Source organism: Pistacia vera, unplaced genomic scaffold, assembly GCF_008641045.1.
Source record: "Pistacia vera cultivar Batoury unplaced genomic scaffold, PisVer_v2 Contig788, whole genome shotgun sequence".
Classification (NCBI taxonomy): Eukaryota; Viridiplantae; Streptophyta; class Magnoliopsida; order Sapindales; family Anacardiaceae; genus Pistacia; species Pistacia vera.
Window position 1 is genome coordinate 144,637 of NW_022196654.1, and position 19,279 is coordinate 163,915.

Sequence of the window (19,279 nt, forward strand, 5' to 3'; positions counted from 1 at the left end):
ACATTTCAAAATTAAATGCGGTTGACTTCTACCATATGCAATAATTTTAGGATAGTGCATAAAAATATATATATATATGACAGCATTCACTAATTATAACACAAAAGCAAACGAAACAAATATCTCCATTTCTTCTCTTTCATATTATTGATCATATCTTAATATGGCTGAAGCAATTGTTTCGGTTTCCTTGGAGCTGTTGGATTCAATTCTACTTTCAACTGCTAGCTTCATAGGAGAACAGGTGAGGCTAGTGGGAGACATTGACGAAGAAGTAGATAAACTTAAGAACAATCTTCAAGCCATTCAAGCTGTGCTACTTGATGCTGACCAAAAACAAATGAAGAATAGAGCTGTGAGAGTTTGGTTGAATCGGCTCAAAGACGCATGCTATGACGTGGAAGATGTGTTGGATGAGTGGAACACTGAAATCATGAAACTCAAAATTCATGGAGGTCATGTTCATAATGCTCTTGCTCCTAAGAAAAAGGTATGTTGCTTTTTTCCCTCTCCTTGCTTTGGCTTCAAAGAAGTTGTTTTACGTCATGATATTGCGGTTAGAATAACAGAGAAAAATAAAAAGTTAGATGCTATTGCAAAAGAAAAAGGTGATTATAATCTTAATATCATTTTAGCTAATGAGAGACCTGATTATCAACGAATACAAACTACCACTTTTATCAATGTATCTGATATATGTGGTAGAGATTTTGAGAAGAAATATTTAATTAACAGGTTATTGTGTGAGAGTAGTGAACAAAACCTCCAAATCATCTCACTTGTAGGGATGGGAGGAATTGGAAAAACAACTCTCGCTCAATATGTGTACAATAATGGTGATGTAAAGAGCAATTTTAACATCAGAATATGGGTGTGCGTATCAGATCCTTTTGATGAGCTCATGATTGCCAAAGCAATTATTCAATCTCTAGAAAATTCTAGTACTCCTATTGTAGGTGATCTACAATTTCTTCTTCAACGTATTCATGACTCTATTGCGGGTAAAAAATTTCTTCTTATTTTAGATGATGTGTGGAATGAAGATTACAATAAGTGGGAACCATTCTATCATTGTTTGAAGAACGGTCTCCATGGAAGTAAAATTTTAATTACCACGCGTAAAGAGTCGGTAACACGTATTATGAAGTCAATTGATATTATCAATGTTGAAGAATTGTCATATGAAGAGAATTGGGAACTATTTAGGAGACTAGCTCTTTTTGAAAGACCTACTCATGAGTGTGAAAAATTAGAAGAAATTGGTAGGGAAATCGTTAAGAAGTGCAAGGGGTTACCTCTTGCTACAAAAACCATCGGGAGTCTTTTGCAGTTTAAGAGGAGTAGCGATGAATGGCAACGTGTTTTACATAGTGAAATGTGGAAATTAGAGGAGATTGAAAAGGGTCTTCTATCCCCTTTGATGTTGAGTTATAACGATTTGCCATCCTCGATAAGAAAATGTTTCTCTTATTGTGCTGTCTTTCCAAAAGATCACCATATAATAAAAGATAAATTAATTAGATTATGGATGGCGCAAGGTTATTTGGGGTTAGAAAAAGATCCAAAGTTAGAGACAATAGGTGAAGAGTATTTTCATCACTTAGCTACACGATCTTTCTTCCAAGAATTTGTAAAATCTAAAGATGTTATATTGGGTTGTAAGATGCATGATATAGTGAATGACTTTGCACTATTTTTGAGTAACGGTGAATGTCTTGCTATAGAAGTCAATATTGGTGATAAGGATCCTTTTATAAACTCTTCTAACAAAAATGTTCGTCATTTAATGTTAAAGGTTAATAAAGGGGTTTCATTTCCCATGACCATTTGTAGTGTTAAAAGTCTACGTAGTCTCCTCATGATTAGTGATGACAGAGATTATAATGCATTGTCCGGTGATGTTTTACAAAATTTATGTAAATTGACGTGTTTAAGGTCATTGAAATTCCCGAAATATAGAGTTGAAGAGATTCCAAAAGATATAAAAAAATTGATTCATTTAAGGTATCTTGATTTGAGTTCACAAAATATAGTACAATTACCAGAAAGCTTGAGCGAATTATATAATTTGCACACTTTAGACATTAGTGATTGTCGTGATTTAGTTGAATTACCTCAAGGGATAGACAAATTAGTAAATTTGAGGCGATTAACAAATGTTTGGAGTCACGCACTACTTTACATTCCGAAAGGGATTGAGAAATTAACTGGTCTTCAAACATTGAGCGAATTCGTTGTAAGTAGTGAAGGTGATAGTGACAGCAAAGCATGTAGTCTCGAAGGATTGAAATATTTGAATGATCTTGAAGGGAGCCTTACAATAAGAGGGTTGGGATTTGTGAAATTTGCGAGTGATGGTAAAATTAACCAACTACTTACGAATAAGGAAAACCTCACTAGTCTGAGTCTGCAGTTTCATAAGTGGAAAAGGAAGGGGCCGGTAGTTTGGGAGCCGATAACTTCTGGAGGAGGGGTATCATGTGAAGATTATGAATTAGTCCTCGAAGCCTTACTACCACCTCCAAAATTAGAGCGGCTGAACATAGAACACTACAGGGGCAACACTTTTCCCTCCACTTGGATCACGTCATTAACCAAGCTGAAGTCTTTATTTCTTCAGAATGTTTCCAATTGTGAGAATTTGCATCCACTGGGAAAACTGCCATTCCTTGAAAGACTACATATAGACAATATGTATGTGAAAAAAGTGGATAATGTGTTTTGGGGAATGGAAAGTGGAACCTCTTCGTCATCTTCATCCTCTTATTTCTTCCCCAAGTTGAAAGAACTTGAATTTTGGTATATGCACGAATGGGAAGAGTGGGACAACCACAATACAAAGAAGGGAGAAGATAAGGAACATATTAAATTTATGCCTTGTCTTGCTACCTTGCAAATTGAGTATTGCCCCAAATTAAAGGCACTTCCAGACAGCCTTCTCCAGAGAACAGCACTCAAAGAATTGGCCATTTATCATTGTGATATTCTACGTGAACGATACAAAGAGGGAACAGGAGAGGACTGGCACAAGATCTCTCTTAATATCATAATCGATAATGAATGGATCAAACGGCAGCAATAAACATCAACCCGCTAGCCACAGGTAATAACTTATGTATGCTCCTTGTAATTACTTCTAATCTACGAACGACATCACTTTTTTTTTTTAATCAAATTATTGTTATATTATCTTTTCAATTTCTTCTTTAATATTTCTCCTCAGCTACGTTTATGTCATGTTGGACTGGCTTTATCTGAATGGTTGCAGTTGTTCTCCTCCTCTTACCTTTCTCTTCCCTCCACTTCAACTTCCTTAACCAATGTCTTGTCAGCACAATTGCCAGATACACGAACACGGTTCCTCCAGTCCCAGCACTGATAGCCAGTAGAACTTCAAACATCCATCTGATTCTCTACAATTTTGCGTGGTCACCCAGTTGCAGCAATGTAAGCAATAGCCATGAACAACACAGCCACCCACATGACCTTGTGAGTAATCACCAACATTTTCATCATTTGTTTTCTTTGAAAGGGGATGATGCTAACTAAGAAAACAACAATACACAAAGATGTGAAAAATGCAATGTTGTTGCTTACTGTAAAGACCTTAAAAGCTGTTGTTCTGCGACTGTGGATTTTCCTTTCAATGGCCCTCTTGGAAGACCCCAGTTTGTGCCTGCATAAAAGTAACTTGGTAATCAAAATTCCACCATTAATTGTGTTCCTGGTATTTTGTAGAGCCTCGATGTATATCATATGCTGTTGCTTTTTATTGCGACTTTTGGAAGTTGATTCCATTCTCTCCTGTGTACATCACTCAGCGTCCTGAATTCTTTCAGATCGCACAAATCCTTTGTTCTGTTAAGGACACTGGTTCTAATGGCTTGTCATCTAGAATTTCTGGTTTCAAAGGATGGAACCTCAAGTAAATCCTTTGTTGACATTGGTTCCGTGCTTGGTGTGGGCAAGAAACCATAAGATTTGCTGATCGCTTGTGTCGAGGCCAGGAGGTGAGCTTGGTGTAGGCACAACCTCCTGTCATGACTATCATATTTTCTTTTATTTGACATCACCTGAATCCTTCCTAGATTTTGCTGACATGGTGAGCTTGGTGTAGGCACAACCTCTGGCTGGTAGCGAGTTGAAGTCGAAGGGCAGCTCACAACCGTTGCCTATATCAATCAGATATGAAGAAGGCTCCTGTTTTTTTGTCAGTATATCTTTGGAGTTTTCAAGTGTCTGCTGTCGAGAATTAGTTTCTTGTGCCCCTGCTAAGAGAGGCAACAACTCTGTACTTTTACCAGCAGCTGCCTTTACGGCTTTCTTTGCTGCTTGTTCTGCATTACCTGGAGACAGTTCAAGAATTTCAAGTACCATATGTCCTTTATGGTTGCGGCAGTTTAGATCTCTTTTGCTGTATCACAATGTACATGGCTAACTGAAATCATTTCAAGATAAATACATCATTTAGTATTAATTAAAATCAATTAAAACGCAAAATGTTTTGTTCTTATCTGAAATCTTGAAACATTTCCACTTAAATTCTTAAGTGGTAGTTCCTGTTGGAGTTGGGCATAACTCCTCACCAAAGGCTTATTGAGTGGGAGGATTGCCCACTCTTATAAACTCATTGGCTTGAGCGCCTAGTCGATATGGGATCTCCAACACTCCCCCTCACGGTCAAGCCATATAGTCCACTTGCTCTATGAATGGAGGTAGTTGACAGTCGACCGCTGGTCAATCAATTAGCTCAAATGGGGCTGGCTCTGATACCACTTGTTGGAGTTAGGCCTAACTTCTACCCAAAAGACCTTATTGAGTGGGAGGATATACACTCTTATAAACCTATTGGCTTAAGCGTGCCTAGTCGATATGGATCTCCAACAGTTCTCTCTAAAGACTACAAGAGTATGATGAAACAAGAGCTGCTGGTCTATAATAGGAGGCGTAGGAAGGGGCAATAGAGAATTAATTGTTGTTAGGTCCTATGCGTGTGTGTATGTGAGGGAGACCGTGTGAAACAGGTGACAGTAGGAGTATGGTTGTTTGGGAATTCTGTAGGGAGAGAGATGAATAGATTAAAATGAGGCAGAAGAATTAGAGGTTATCCAGAGAAGAAAAGTGAAAAGGGGAGTGGCTGGCCCTTGAAGTCCAGCAGGCTAGTTACTTAGTTGTTACCATTTATCTATTTTGTTTTTTTCTTTCATTGTTTATGTTGATTGAGTTGAGGTTATCTTGAATTGGTGTAGAGTTCTCATCTTCAATATATATATATCTGTATTTCCTGTGTTGGGAAGTTCTGGTTGTGTATTCTGGTTGATTCATTGTGACTGCTGTGGTGTGTGTTTTCAGTGAGTGATTTGGGTAGGTATCCATCAATGTATATGGTGTTTCCTATTTTATCTTTCTTAAGGAGAAGATTAGATGATATGAAGAAATTTTCCAGACATACAAGTTCATCATAGTGGTTGAATTTACAGCAAGATGACACAGTGTTTCTTCCTCTTATGTCAGATACGAAAGGAAGTTGGGAACTTAACAAAAATCTTCGAGGATTGGAATTTTCCATGCATGGCTGCCAAGTGCAGTGGGGTGTAACCTTTGTCATTGTATTGCAGAGACAAGGCCTTGGTCAAGCCACAAAACAATCTTGTATCTCACGTATCCTCTGCCGCAAGCACAGTGAAGTTTGTGTCGAAGGCTTAATCTCCAAGGCAGATTACCACATCCTCTCTCTCTGATGAAAAGCTTCATGCAAAAGGAGTTTCAAGCTTTTGTTCACAGTTGCACCATTTCAGATGCAACGCAATGATATCTTTCACCAATTTGAAGTGCCTGAAGGCAAGCTGCAACATGGTGTTCAAGTAATCAGTTCTTTGTCAAGAATTCCTTCGTGTTCTTCAAAGAGGATTATTAATTGATGATAGGCATTATTCATATTTGTATCATTTAAAAATTTCATTATGCAATTAATTCATGACTATAGCGTTACAGGTATATTTTCATTTCGAGGCGCACAAAAATTTAGTCGCCAAAGTAAGGCTTTAAGCTTTGTGGCTTCCTTGAGAGAATGGCTGGATTTGACCAACTTGGAAGAGTAGGGGATTGTCTTAAACATTTTTCACTTCTCTACCCGTCTGAATACAGGTTGGTTTTCTTCTAAAGGTGTCTTTCTTATCTTTAATTTTTGGGATGAGATCATTGTGAAGTTTACTTCATCAGTTATTCTTTTCCCCAAATTGAAATTCTTCAGAAGGATGGACAGAAAAGGAAGAATTACTTCATCAGTAATTGGTCCCGAGTTAAAGACACTGTCAAGGCGCCTTCTCCAGAGGACAGCACTGAAACCGTAAATCCTCTTGAATTTCATCTTGAATTTCATCTTTTCTTCTGTAAGGCAACTGGTTCTAATGGCTTATCATCTTGAATTTCTGGTTTATTTAGGGATGGAAGCTCAAGTAAATCCTCTTTCACACTGGTTGCATGCTTGAGTAGGCAAGAGGCCACAAGATTCAATGACACGCTTGTGTCGAGGCCAGGTGGTGAGCATATCCAGTTTTGCTTCTGGATCTGTGGTTTTATTAGGGTACTGTCATGACTATCACATATTTTTCTTCGATTTAACACTCGCCTGAATCTTTTTTAGATTTTGCTGACAGCTTGAGCTTGATGCAGGCACAACTCCTGGCTGCTGGCAAAGTGGAAGTGAAGGGCAGTTATACCGTTGCCATATCAAATCATTTGGTGTTTTCAAGCATTTTTGTGACCCCTGGTGAGAGAGTTTTTCTGTGGCTTTAAGGCTTTCTTAAACTGGTTGCTTTCTACATCACTTAGCACTGTATCGTTCACAATTGCAGCAGTTGATGTTCTCTTTTTTTTTATTCAAAATATATATTGCTAACTGATAAACATCATTCAGATGGTAACAATTAAAATCAATTCAAGTGTAAACTATTTTGTTCTTTATCTCAAGTCTTGAAACTTCCACTTGAACTTAACAGCAAAGATGACATACTGTTTTTTCCTTTTATGTCAGGTACTGAAAGGAAGTTGGAAAACTTAACAAAAATCTTCAAGGACTGGAATTCTGACAGCATGGCTGCCAAGTGCAATGGGGTGTAACCTTTTCCATTGTATTGTAGAGCAAGGTCTTGGTCAACCCTCAAAAACAATCTTGTTACCCAAGTTCCTCTGTACAGGCACAATGCATGGAGAATGTCTTGTTGGTTTTTTGAGCAAAATTCAGCCACACCACCAAGCTCCAACATGTTAGAAAACTTCTGCTCATACGCCACGTTTGTTCAGAGTAGAATGAGATTTGGTTATTACGTGAGCCCCATTGAGTAGCAACATGTAGAGCTGTTAATCATCCTCATCTTCTTAAAATTCCATCAACCAAGATTGATTCATCATGAGCTTGACCACATAAAATGCCCTTCCATTTCATAGTTAAGCTTTGTAGCTAATCACGGATTAGTCTATAGAGCAGCATCACCACATCTTGCTTTCCCTTTGTGACAAGCTTTATGAAATGGATCTCAAGCTTTTTGTTCACAGATGCAACTCAATGATATCATTCTCGAATTTGAAGCACTTGAACCTTGAGACAAGGTGCAGCACGGTATTCAACTAATGATCAGTTCTTTTGTACCGAAATTCCTTCGTTGTCTTGAACTAAATTGTCAAAGGCCCCTCATATCAGTACTCATGTTGGCAATTTCCTCAAATGCCTTCAATCCATTTCCTTTTTCTAATTGCCTCTGTTTTCTGAGGCTTAAAAACTCTCGAAAACCGGAAAATTAGTACTAATTCTGTGATGTGAATGCTGTTGAAGAAGCTATATTGTGTAATTCTCCTGTATACACTCTTTCTATCAATCCATTGTCCTGATGAGCTATAATCCTGTAATACTTGATTGAGATTCAGTTTATAGTCAACTTTATACTCTCTTCAGAATGTGGATGTGTGAAGTATCCACATCTTTGATTATTTGTGGAATTGATCAGGTTATTTCTGGAACCTTTCTTCTTAACTGTTATGATTAACCCAAATTATCTAAATCACATACACACACATAATCAAACAGCCAAACAAAGAATCAACACAAGCGATTTACTGCGGTTCACTTATCCAAGATTTGGATAAACTACATTCACCTTGAGCTTCGGAAGGAGGAGTCTCCTGCTCTAATATTACTTCAAGATCCAACAATTACAACCTTACACAGATTGATTTATCTCTTAACCCTTAAACTGAAATCTACCCGCAACTATAACAGTAGGATACTCACCCTCGAATCCCTAACTTAAAGCAATAACACTTCACAGAATGACTAATCCTAATCACTCAAATCTCACATTACAACAATTTCAGATCAAAACCATAAACTCAGAGAAGAATTTTGCTTCGATAAAGAGGAAGGCGTCAATGTGGTAAATTGACAATTGATGTGTTTATTACCGTTGACCAGAGTTGCAATTGCAGCCGTGGGATCAATGTTGGATCAACGGTGAGATCCAACTAAGCTGAGCCCAACGACAGCGACAACTAACTCCCAAATGACACCGTTTCAAGCCTTCACTTCAACATTAACAAATTAATTCATGCAGTTAAGAGTTTATGATAATATGTGAATAGACAGCATTATGAACAAGGAGTAAAGAGTTGGTGGGATTGTCTTGCGGGTCAAAATAGTTTGAAAGTACCTATCACTTGATGGGCCAGAAATCTAGCCACATTCAATTAAGTCTAAGAAATTAGTAAATGCATAGGCAGCATACTATTAGCACAAGTAGTTGTGTTAGCTTCAAGTTTTAAGGGGAAGACCGTGATGGTGGATTATTCCACTAGTCTCCTGTGAAGATAAGTTAAGGAAAAAAAACCATCAAGTTTAGAAAACGTCATGTGCTTCACAATGGCAATTTTGAAAATGCTTAGAGTTAAAGATTAGAGACGTCAGGAAAAAAAGGGTAAGGATTGGAGACGGCCAAGAAAGAAAGAGTTATGATAGAAACAGTCGGAAAGAGGAGAGATTCCATACAAAACAAAAGATGCTTAACTACCGACATAACATTATATACTTATTATTCAAATTATAATTGTTAAATTAAGGTCCTAATCATGTTACTAGAAATATATATCTTATATATTGGGACAGGTATACTTGCTATCTTAAATATAATATGAAGATTCCTATACTTCATTTGGGTTTTAAATATAAAATCCATCATTGTAATACCATATGCTTTCGGATATTTTATTAAATTTAAAATATTTTAATATGACCAAAATCCCCCAAGTGATGAGGGTACTCTGCCAAACTAATGGGGGGTGGGTACTCCTTTGTCAGATTAATACAATTAATAAATAGTCGTTATCCATCATTTATGCATTACCATATGCTTTGGAATTATTTTAAACCCTTGAGGTTTGGAAAATTTCGATAAACCCTTACCGTTAATAACTTTTTGTTTTTGACAGAATTTTAAAATGACATTAATGTCCTTCTGCTCAAAACAAGTCTTCCAACACAATGCAATTTCAACAACCATGTCCCGAATTAAAAAAAAAAAAAAAAAAAAAAAGAATCTCATCCCCAGCCTGATCCTCGCTTGTTGAAAGCATAGATCAGGCTAGGGCTTCGCTAAAATTGAAACCAATGCTCACCTTTTTATTTTCTTTAAAATAAATTATATTGTAATAATAGAAAACTTTAGGAATAGTGACTTGTTTATTAAAAAAAAAAATTAACAAAAACACCATTTTTTTTTTTTTTTTTGGTAATTTGTAATATTTTTAAAAAGTTATATATGCTTGTTGGTTGTTGTATCCCCACTCTTTTGGAAACAAAGCTAACAACCAAATTTCTAAGTTTTCAAAATTGGCAAAATTTATTCTTAGGTAATAGAATTTCACAGTTTGAATTGTGTAGGATTCTACTTGCTTTTCTGAGAGAACTTCCCATGCATTATTTTTAAAGGGTACAATGCAAAAATGTATGTAGTTCTTATCACATGACATTATTTGAGAGTAAAATCTGTTGAATAATTTAAAATTTCATGTACAATTACTTGGAAATAGTTTTATAAGTGGTTCAATTTGTCTATTTATTTAATTTATCCTTTACGGTTTTCTATAAGAGAAAACTTAAAATATTTTTGTTATAATTAAATTTTAGGTACAATAAAAAGAGAGGGTTTTATAAGTTGACTAATTAAATATTTACTTTTAACTTATAGTTGGGAGATTTTGAGACGGTTGGGCCATAGATATCTAGGTTGGGAGGGAGAGAGGACTGGTAGTTGGGTATGGGGTTTGATAAGAGTGGACATAGTTAGAGGGAGAGAGGGGCAAGTGTATGGTGTGGATTGATGAGTGATGAGGAGAGAGTGATGCGGAACTATGGGTGATAAGGAGATGTGGGTTGGGGAGAGAGTGAGGTGGGGAGTGGTTAGTTAGGGTTTTTATTTTTCATGAATATTGATAATTATATAGTTTATTATAGACCAACCCAGCACAGTCCCCTCCTTACATGTTAGACATAAAAGAAAAAATTATTAAATTATATAAATATTACAGATTGTTATTTTTTTTAAAAAGAAAACTAATAAATCTATTAAAAAAAAATTGTGAAAAATTAAAAATTTGGAAAAATGAAAAAAAAAAAATCAGAAATATCTAAATAAAAAATTGCAAAATTTTGAAAAGTTAAAAAAAAAAAATTAGAAAAAAATCCAAAAAAAAAAAAAAAAAAAACCAATTGCTAGGTCGGCAGTTGGAACAATATTTTTTAGACTTCAGCGTTTTTTTTTTTAGTTGTTTTTAGTTTTTTTTTTTTTTTAAAGTATTCTTAATTTTCTAAATTCTTAAAGTATTTTAAATTTGGATTTTGGTTTAAGGGTTAGAATAATTTGGGAATATAAAGAAAAAAATTATCGTTATTTTACTTTTTCTTAAATTTAAAAATGAGTTGTTAATCAATTTTAGGGTAAAATAGTCAACTTCAAAATATAATGAGTGTAAATTCACAACCGTGTTTAGTCAAAATTGGTCAGCTCTCATATTTAACAAGAAAAACTAATAGCAGGGGGCTTATGTGGTAATTTTTAGGAACATTTACTCTTTTACCCTTTATCCTGTTAAAACTAACTAGAGAATTTTGACGGCAGAGAGTTGAGCATAATTACCAATACCTGAGCGGATTATGATTTTGGCAAATCTTGGGGGTTTAATAAAACCCAAATTAATAATAACAATTACGTTGCTTTCACACATATTGGGACAAAAAAAATACATTCCAAAATTAAATGCGGTTGACTTCTACCATATGCAATAATTTTAGGATAGTGCATAATAATATAAATAGACAGCATTCACTAATTATAACACAAAAGCAAACGAAACAAATATCTCCATTCTTCTCTTTATATTATTGATCATATCTTAATATGGCTGAAGCAATTGTTTCGGTTTCCTTGGAGTGTTGGATTCAATTCTACTTTCAACTGCTAGCTCATAGGAGAACAGGTGAGGCTAGTGGGAGACATTGCCGAGAAGTAGATAAACTTAAGAACAATCTTCAAGCCATTCAAGCTGTGCACTTGATGCTGACAAAACAAATGAAGAATAGAGCTGTGAGAGTTTGGTTGAATCGGTCAAAGACGCATGCTATGACGTGGAAGATGTGTTGGATGAGTGGAACACTGAAATCATGAAACTCAAAATTCATGGAGGTCATGTCATAATGCTCTTGCTCCTAAGAAGAAGGTATGTTGTTTTTTCCCTCTTCCTTGCTTTGGCTTCAAAGAAGTTGTTTTACGTCATGATATTGCGGTTAGAATAACAGAGATAAATAAAAAGTTAGATGCTATTGCAAAAGAAAAAGGTGATTATAATCTTAATATCATTTTAGCTAATGAGAGACCTGATTATCAACGAATACAACTACCACTTTTATCAATGTATCTGATATTGTGGTAGAGATTTTGAGAATCGAAATTTGGGATGTGGAATGGGAATGGTGGCATTATGGGCATATGGAATGGGAAGAGTGGGATTCCGAGAATTCAGAGAAGGAAGAAGAAGAAGAAGAAGAAGAAGAAGAAGAAGAAGAAGAAGAAATAAGATTCATGCCATGCCTTGCTTCGTTGACAGTTAGCTACTGCCCAGAATTAGTAGCATTACCAGCCAGCCTTCTCCGGAAGACAACACTCAAGGAATTGGAGATAACTGAATGTCCTATTCTAAAAGAACGATACGATAATGAATTTGGACTTGACTGGCCCAAAATCGCTCACATCCCTAACATCCAAATTGATTTTATATGTCAACATCTGCAGCAATAACCATCAACCACAGGTATTACTTATGTATGCTCTTTCTTATTATTTCTAATCTCTAAGAACTACAAAACATTTTTAATCTAATTTTTAATTATATGTCAAGTTGGCTAATACTGCCACAAAGTATGGATGTATCTGAAGTTGGCACCTCAAATAAGAAACCATGTGATTGGCCATTGGCCTTCCATATTCTCTTTTATCCTCATTTTTTATGCTTTGATTAATAATTAATCAATGTTACAGGGGCAGATTCATTTCAGAGGTGGCACAGATTTGTTAGTCCAAGTGCCTTGGTTGTTTTGTGCTCACAAGCGAGAGGATAGCACAACATAAAATTATAGATTCAGACAAATCAAAAGCAGTAACAAAAAGAGAATATTTTTCATAATTTGGGTATTCCTTCTTAACGATCAATCATGTAGGTAGCTTTTTCATTTCCTCGAAATTCACTATGTAAAATCCTTTGATTACTCATTGACGTGGGCTAATGCTCATATGGATATTAAAATACTTTTTGCTATGGTGCATATGAAGGATCAAGGAAGATGAAAAAAGTGCCCATTCTTCATTCCTCACCAGTCTGAGTTCTCCAAATTACAATCATGTCATGACTTCATTCGTCAGCATTTGGATACTGCCCGGAGTTACTACAGGGTAAGTTCATTTCTTTGGGCATCTTCTCCAGAGGACAACTCTGGAACCATGCAGCTAACATATTGGAGCATGGCATTTATATAGTCTTTGATTTATTATCCATACTTTTTACCATTCCAAATCTTAATGCTGTTAACCATGCATTAATGCTTTGTGGTCTACAAAAGATAAAACAGCAGAGTGTGAGCAGCTTAAGAAGAGAGGAACCACCTGGAAAGTCCTCACCAAGTGCAAGCAAAGTCCTGCGAAGCCTCCTTGGAAAGGTCGCACAGAATTCAAGGAAGGCAGTGCTGCAAATTCCAGGCATTCGCAAAGTAGCTTTCATTGAGAAGTTTATCTATCAAAATATTTGAGTGAGTTAATCTTTCTCTCCTCGTAATTTGGAGACAATGCTACTTATTCAAACCAAACATCTAATTTCATATACAGAGTGTTATCATGCTGCACAAGATAGACAGGAACAATGTGCTGTGGAATATATAACATAACCTCCGTCCCTAAACAAATTATTATTTGTCTGATTTAGTTTTAAGCACATTCAAAGCTTAGTTACAATTGAATTATTAAGACAGGGAATTTTATGTTCAAAGCTTCAACTTTCAATCCCTAAACAAATATTTCTCGTCTCACTTCAGATGCTCGCACTACATAGAAGAGAAGATGATTACCTTTACAGGTTTCATTCTAAATGATGGTACTTACAATTGAAGAACAGTGCCAGCAAGCAAACCAACGATCATACACCGGTTAGTTATGCTTGGTGACTTCTCTCTATTCTTCGTTTTTTTTTATTTAAGCTTAGTTAAGATGCATATAACAGAAAATTTTGACTGGTTAAGTTATTCAGTAATGCTACCACTGCTAATTATGCTGATATGTTCTTGTAATAACTGTTTATTTATAGTATTGATTTAACTCTGGAAGCCAGATCTGCTTCTTAATGATTTGGTACTATGTTTACTTGCAACAAATTTCTGACTACTTGTATATGTAAATATCCAGAAGGAATATTTGGACTTGAATTTTTATTGAAATGCTAATTCTATAACCGAATGGTGAATGAAAATTTTTAATGGGATAAATGTGCAAGATCTGCAGCTTGCAGTTTTCATGCTTCACCTATCATTAGACTCATTAGCTCTGACTGAACACTGAGACTGGAACTGTAAGCCACCTAGCCTCTAAGTTTAACATTTTGCTCTGGCTTTATTTCTATTCAATTAAACTTTTTCAATATTCGTTAAATCACTACCTGCAGCTAAATTCTAGGCAATATTGAAGAACTGAAAATCTAATTCTGAAAGGTTTTGCTCGTAAATATTGAACATAGCAGCTAGCAGAACTATCTAATTTGTTTGACACACGATATTCACCCTTCTCCAGATGAAAAGAAAAGAAAGACTTGACATTATTCTTTGTGGATTTAAAATTTTCAATATGCATGATATCCTAATGGTGGAACTGTCAACATCTGAGATGGTGGATTCTGAATAGATTTCTCCTTCAGCATTAGTTCTGTCATGTTGTGACTGAGCTTTATCTTGAATGGTTGCAGTTGTTCTCCTCCTCTTACCTTTCTCTTCCCTCCACTTCAACTCCTTAACCAATGTCTTTTCAGCGCAATTGCCAGATACACGAACACGGTTCCTACAGTCCCAGCACTGATAGCCAGTAGAACTTCAAACATCCATCCTGATTCTCTACAATGTGGCATGGTCACCCATGTTGCAGCAATGTAAGCAATAGCCATGAACGACACAGCCACCCACATGACCTTGTGAGTAATCACCAACATTTTCATCATTTGTTTTCTTTGAAAGGGGATGATGCTAACTAAGACAACAACAATACACAGAGATGTGAAAAATGCAATGTTGTTGCTTACTGTAAAGACCCTAAAAGCTGTTGTTCTGCCAACTGTGGATTTTCCTTTCAGTGGCCCCTCTTGGAAGACCCCACCAGGAGGGTTTGTGCCTGCAGTAAAAGTAACTGTGGCAATCAAAATTGCCACCATTATAATTGTGTTAATGGCATTTTGTAGAGCCTCGATGTATATCTCATATTGCTTTTGCTTTTTATTGCGACTTTTGGAAAGTTGATTCCATTCTCTCGTGTTATATCACTCAGCATCCTGAATTCTTTCAGATCGCACAAATTCTTTTGCTTCTGTTAAGGACACTGGTTCTAATGGCTTGTCATCTTGAATTTTTGGTTTCTCAAAGGATGGAACCTCAAGTAAATCCTATGTTGACATTGGTTCCATGCTTGGTGTGGGCAAGAAACCACAAGATTTGCTGATGCGCTTGTGTCGAGGCCGGGAGGTGAGCATATCCAGTTTTTTCCTTCTGGATCTGTAGTTTTATTCAGCTATTGTCATGACTATCATATTTTTCTTTTATTTGACACTCACCTGAATCCTTCCTAGATTTTGCTGACATGCTTGAGCTTGGTGTAGGCACAACCTCTGGCTGGTAGCCAAGTTTGAAGTCTAAGGGCAGCTCACAACCATTGCCTATGTCAATCAGATATTGAAGAAGGCTCCTGTTTTTTGTCTCAAGTATATCTTTGGAGTTTTCAAGTGTCTGTTGTCGAGAATTAGTTTCTTGTGCCCCTGCTAAGAGAGGCAACAACTCTGTACTTTTACCAGCAGCTGCCTTTACGGCTTTCTTTGACTGCTTGCTTTCTGCATTACCTGGAGACAGTTCACGAATTTCAAGTACCATATGTCCTTTATTGTTGCGACAGTTTAGAATCTCTTTTGCGGTATTCACAATGTACATGGCTAACTGAAATCATTTCGAGATAAATACATCATTTAGATATTAATTAAAATCAATTAAAACGCAAAATGTTTTGCTCTTATCTGAAATCCTGAAACATTTCCACTTAAATTCTTACTTGGTAGTTCCCTCTAGAGACGCAAGATGTATGATGAAACACATGAGGTGCTGGTCTATAATAGGAGGCATAGGAAGGGGCAATAGAGAATTAATTGTTGTTATTGGGCAAAAATAGGTCCTATGCGTGTGTGTATGTGAGGGAGATTTGTGTGAAACAGGTGACAGTAGGAGTATGGTTGTTTGGGAATTCTGTTAGGGAGAGAGAATGAATAGAATAAAAATGAGACAAGAAGAATTAGGAGGTTATTCAGAGAAGAAAAGTGAAAAGAGGTGGCTGGCCCTTGAAATCCAGCAGGCTATGTTACTTAGTTGTTACCCTATTTATCTTCATTTTTGTTATTTCTTTACTTGTTTATGTTGATTGAGTTGAGGTTATCTTGAATTGGTGTAGAGTTCATCATCTTCTATATATATATATAATTTCTGATATTTCCTGTGTTGGGCAAGTTCTGGTTGTGTATTCTGGGTTGACTCCTTGTGACTGCTGTGGTGTGTGTTTTGAGTGAGTGATTCTGGGTAGGTATCCATCAATGTAATATGGTGTTTCCATATTTATCTTTCTTAAGGAGAAGATTAGATGAGATGAAGAAATTTTCTAGACATGCAGGTTCATCAAAATGCTTGAATTTTACAGCAAGATGACACAGTGTTTCTTCCTCTTATGTCAGATACTGAAAGGAAGTTGGAGAACTTAACAAAAATCTTCAAGGATTGGAATTCTTCCATGCATGGCTTCCAAGTGCAATGGGGTGTAACCTTTGTCATTGTATTGCAGAGACAAGGCCTTGGTCAAGCCTCAAAAACAATCTTGTTATCTCCAAGTATCCTCTGCCGCAAGCACAGTGAAGTTTGTGTCCAAGGCTTAATCTCCAAGAGCAGCATTACCACATCCTCTCTCTCTTGATGAAAAGCTTCACGCAACAGAGTTTCAAGCTTTTGTTCACAGTTGCAACTCAATGATATCTTTCACCAATTTGAAGTGCCAGAAGGCAAGGTGCAACATGGTGTTCACGTAATCAGTTCTTTGTCAAGAATTCCTTCGTTGTCTTCAAAGAGGATTATTAATTGATGATAGGCATTATTTATATTTTGTATCATTTAAAAATTTCATTATGCAATTAATTCATGACTAATAACGTTACAGGTATATTTTCATTTTCGAGGCGCACAAAAATTTAGTTGCCAAAGTAACGGCTTTAATGCTTTGTGGCTTCCTTGAGAGAATGGCTGGATTTGACCAACTTTGGAAGCGTGGAGGATTTTCTTAAACATTTTTCACTTCTCTTACCCGTCAGAATATAGGTTGGTTTTCTTCTAAAGGTGTCTTTTGTATCTTTAATTTTTTGGGTTGAGATCATTGGGAAGTTTACTTCATCAGTTATTCTTTTCCCCAAATTGAAATTTCTTCAGTTACAAGATCAGAAGGAAGGGAGAAGAAAAGGAAGAATTACTTCATCAGTAATTGGTCCCGAGTTAAAGACACTGTCAGGGCGCCTTCTCCAGAGGACAACACTGAAACCATGCAGGTAATATATCGCACCATGGCATTTTATGTTGTCTTTGATTCATCCATACTTTTTAGCACTTCAGATTTCAATGCTAGTAATCCATTTTTCACTCAATTTCTAGGTGAAATCCATTGGCGTCTGATTGAAGTTGTTTCTATGCTTATATGGGTTTTAAAAAAAGCATTTTATGTCTTATATAGAAAATTTAATATCCTTATTTCAGTTTTGATGCAGTGAACCAAGGTTAAAGAATGAAGATCCTAAGGTTCAAGAATAAACCTCAGTTATCCATCCACATGACCTTGTGAGTTATCACCAACATTTTCATAATTTGTTTTCTTTGAAAGGGGATGAAGCTCACCAGAACAATGACAATGCAGGAGGATGTGAAAAATGCAACGTTGTTGCTTACTGTAAAGATCCCTTGTTCTGCCAACTGTTAATTTCCCTTTCAATGGTCCCTCCTGGAGGGACTCAACCGGGAGGGTTTGTGCCTGCAGTAAAAGTAACTGATTGCCACCGTTGTAATTGTGTTCCTGGCATTGTGTAGAGCTTCTCCGTGTATCTCATCTTGCCTTGGCCTTTTATGGCGACTTTTAGAAGGTTGATTCAATTCTCTCCGCGTCCATCACGCAGGGTCCTTATTTCTTTCACATTACACAAATCTTTTCTTCTGTCAAGGTAACTGGTTCTAATGGCTTATCATCTTGAATTTCTGGTCTATTTAGGGATGGAAGCTCAAGTAAATCCTCTTTTCACATTGGTTGCATGCTTGATGTAGGCAAGAGGCCACAAGATTCAATGACACGCTTGTGTCGAGGCCAGGTGGTGAGCATATCCAGTTTTTGCTTCTGGATCTGTGGTTTTATTAGGGTACTGTCATGACTATCACATATTTTTCTTCGATTCAACACTCGCCTGAATCTTTTCTAGATTTTGCTGACATGCTTGAGCTTGATGCAGGCACAACTCCTGGGCTGCTGGCAAAGTTGGAAGTCTAAGGGCAGTTCAGACCGTTGCCCATATCAAATCATTTGGTGTTTTCAAGTATTTTTGTGACCCCTGGTGAGAGAGTTTTTCTGTGGCCTTAAGGCTTTCTTAAATTGGTTGCTTTCTACATCACTTCTAGCACTGTATCTCGTTCACAATTGCAGCAGTTGATGTTCTCTGTTGTTTTATTCAAAATATATATTGCTAACTGAAATAACATCATTCAGATAGTAATAATTAAAATCAATTCAAGTGTAAACTATTTTGCTCTTTAACTCAAGTCTTGAAACTTCCACTTGAACTTAACAGCAAGGTGACACACTGTTTCTTCCTTTTATGTCAGGTACTGAAAAGAAGTTGGAGNTTGTCTACCCTTTTGCCGTGTATAAAAACATGAAAAGAGAAAGCCTATCTTCCTTGCTGAAAGTGAGGAGAGGCAAGAGAATTGTGTGCTAGAGAGAAGAGAACATCAATGACAGATTTGAGAGATTTGTGTGCTAGAGAGAATCTACAGCAGCGACAAATTTGTAAAAGGGAGTGGAAAGGGGTTTTTTGGGGATAAAAGTTTTAAACCAGTCAAAACACCCCAATTTGGGGTGTTTTATAAACCCCTCAAAAATACACTACACTGGTTTTAGGGAGTTTTTAAACCCCTCAAAACCAGCCTATTAAAAATCTGGCAAGTAGAGGTTTTTAAACACCTCAAAACCAGTCTAATTAAAAACCCTCCAAAACCAATGAAAAAAAAACTCCCAAGCAGACCCTTAGGACGAGACCTAGAAAAATTATAACTTATTACAATGTGAAATTTATTCTTATTTATAACTGGCCTAAGTTGAGATCAGAATTTTTTATGATTACATGGAAGTTATTCTTATATACAGTA

The 19,279-nt window shown here is 36.4% G+C and overlaps 2 protein-coding genes and 1 long non-coding RNA gene across 3 annotated transcripts; 2 read left to right on the plus strand and 1 right to left on the minus strand.

Moving 5' to 3' along the window:
* Positions 1-163: 163 nt before the first annotated feature.
* On the plus strand, positions 164-3,082 carry LOC116116902 (putative disease resistance protein RGA4). Its single transcript, XM_031402938.1, has one exon. It carries the CDS (start codon positions 164-166, stop codon positions 3,080-3,082), a length of 2,919 nt encoding a protein of 972 aa, XP_031258798.1.
* An 11,504-nt stretch (positions 3,083-14,586) lies between these two features.
* Positions 14,587-15,775, minus strand: LOC116116903 (ankyrin repeat-containing protein NPR4-like). Its single transcript, XM_031402939.1, has 2 exons — positions 15,406-15,775; positions 14,587-14,984 (listed from the first exon to the last, which is right to left on the minus strand). Exons 1-2 carry the CDS (start codon positions 15,773-15,775, stop codon positions 14,587-14,589), a joined length of 768 nt encoding a protein of 255 aa, XP_031258799.1.
* Positions 15,776-17,293: 1,518 nt separating this feature from the next.
* Positions 17,294-18,756, plus strand: LOC116116909. Its single transcript, XR_004125891.1, has 6 exons — positions 17,294-17,421; positions 17,627-17,707; positions 17,784-18,084; positions 18,185-18,276; positions 18,367-18,468; positions 18,737-18,756. It is a non-coding gene; the product is annotated as an uncharacterized LOC116116909 (long non-coding RNA).
* Positions 18,757-19,279: the final 523 nt, after the last annotated feature.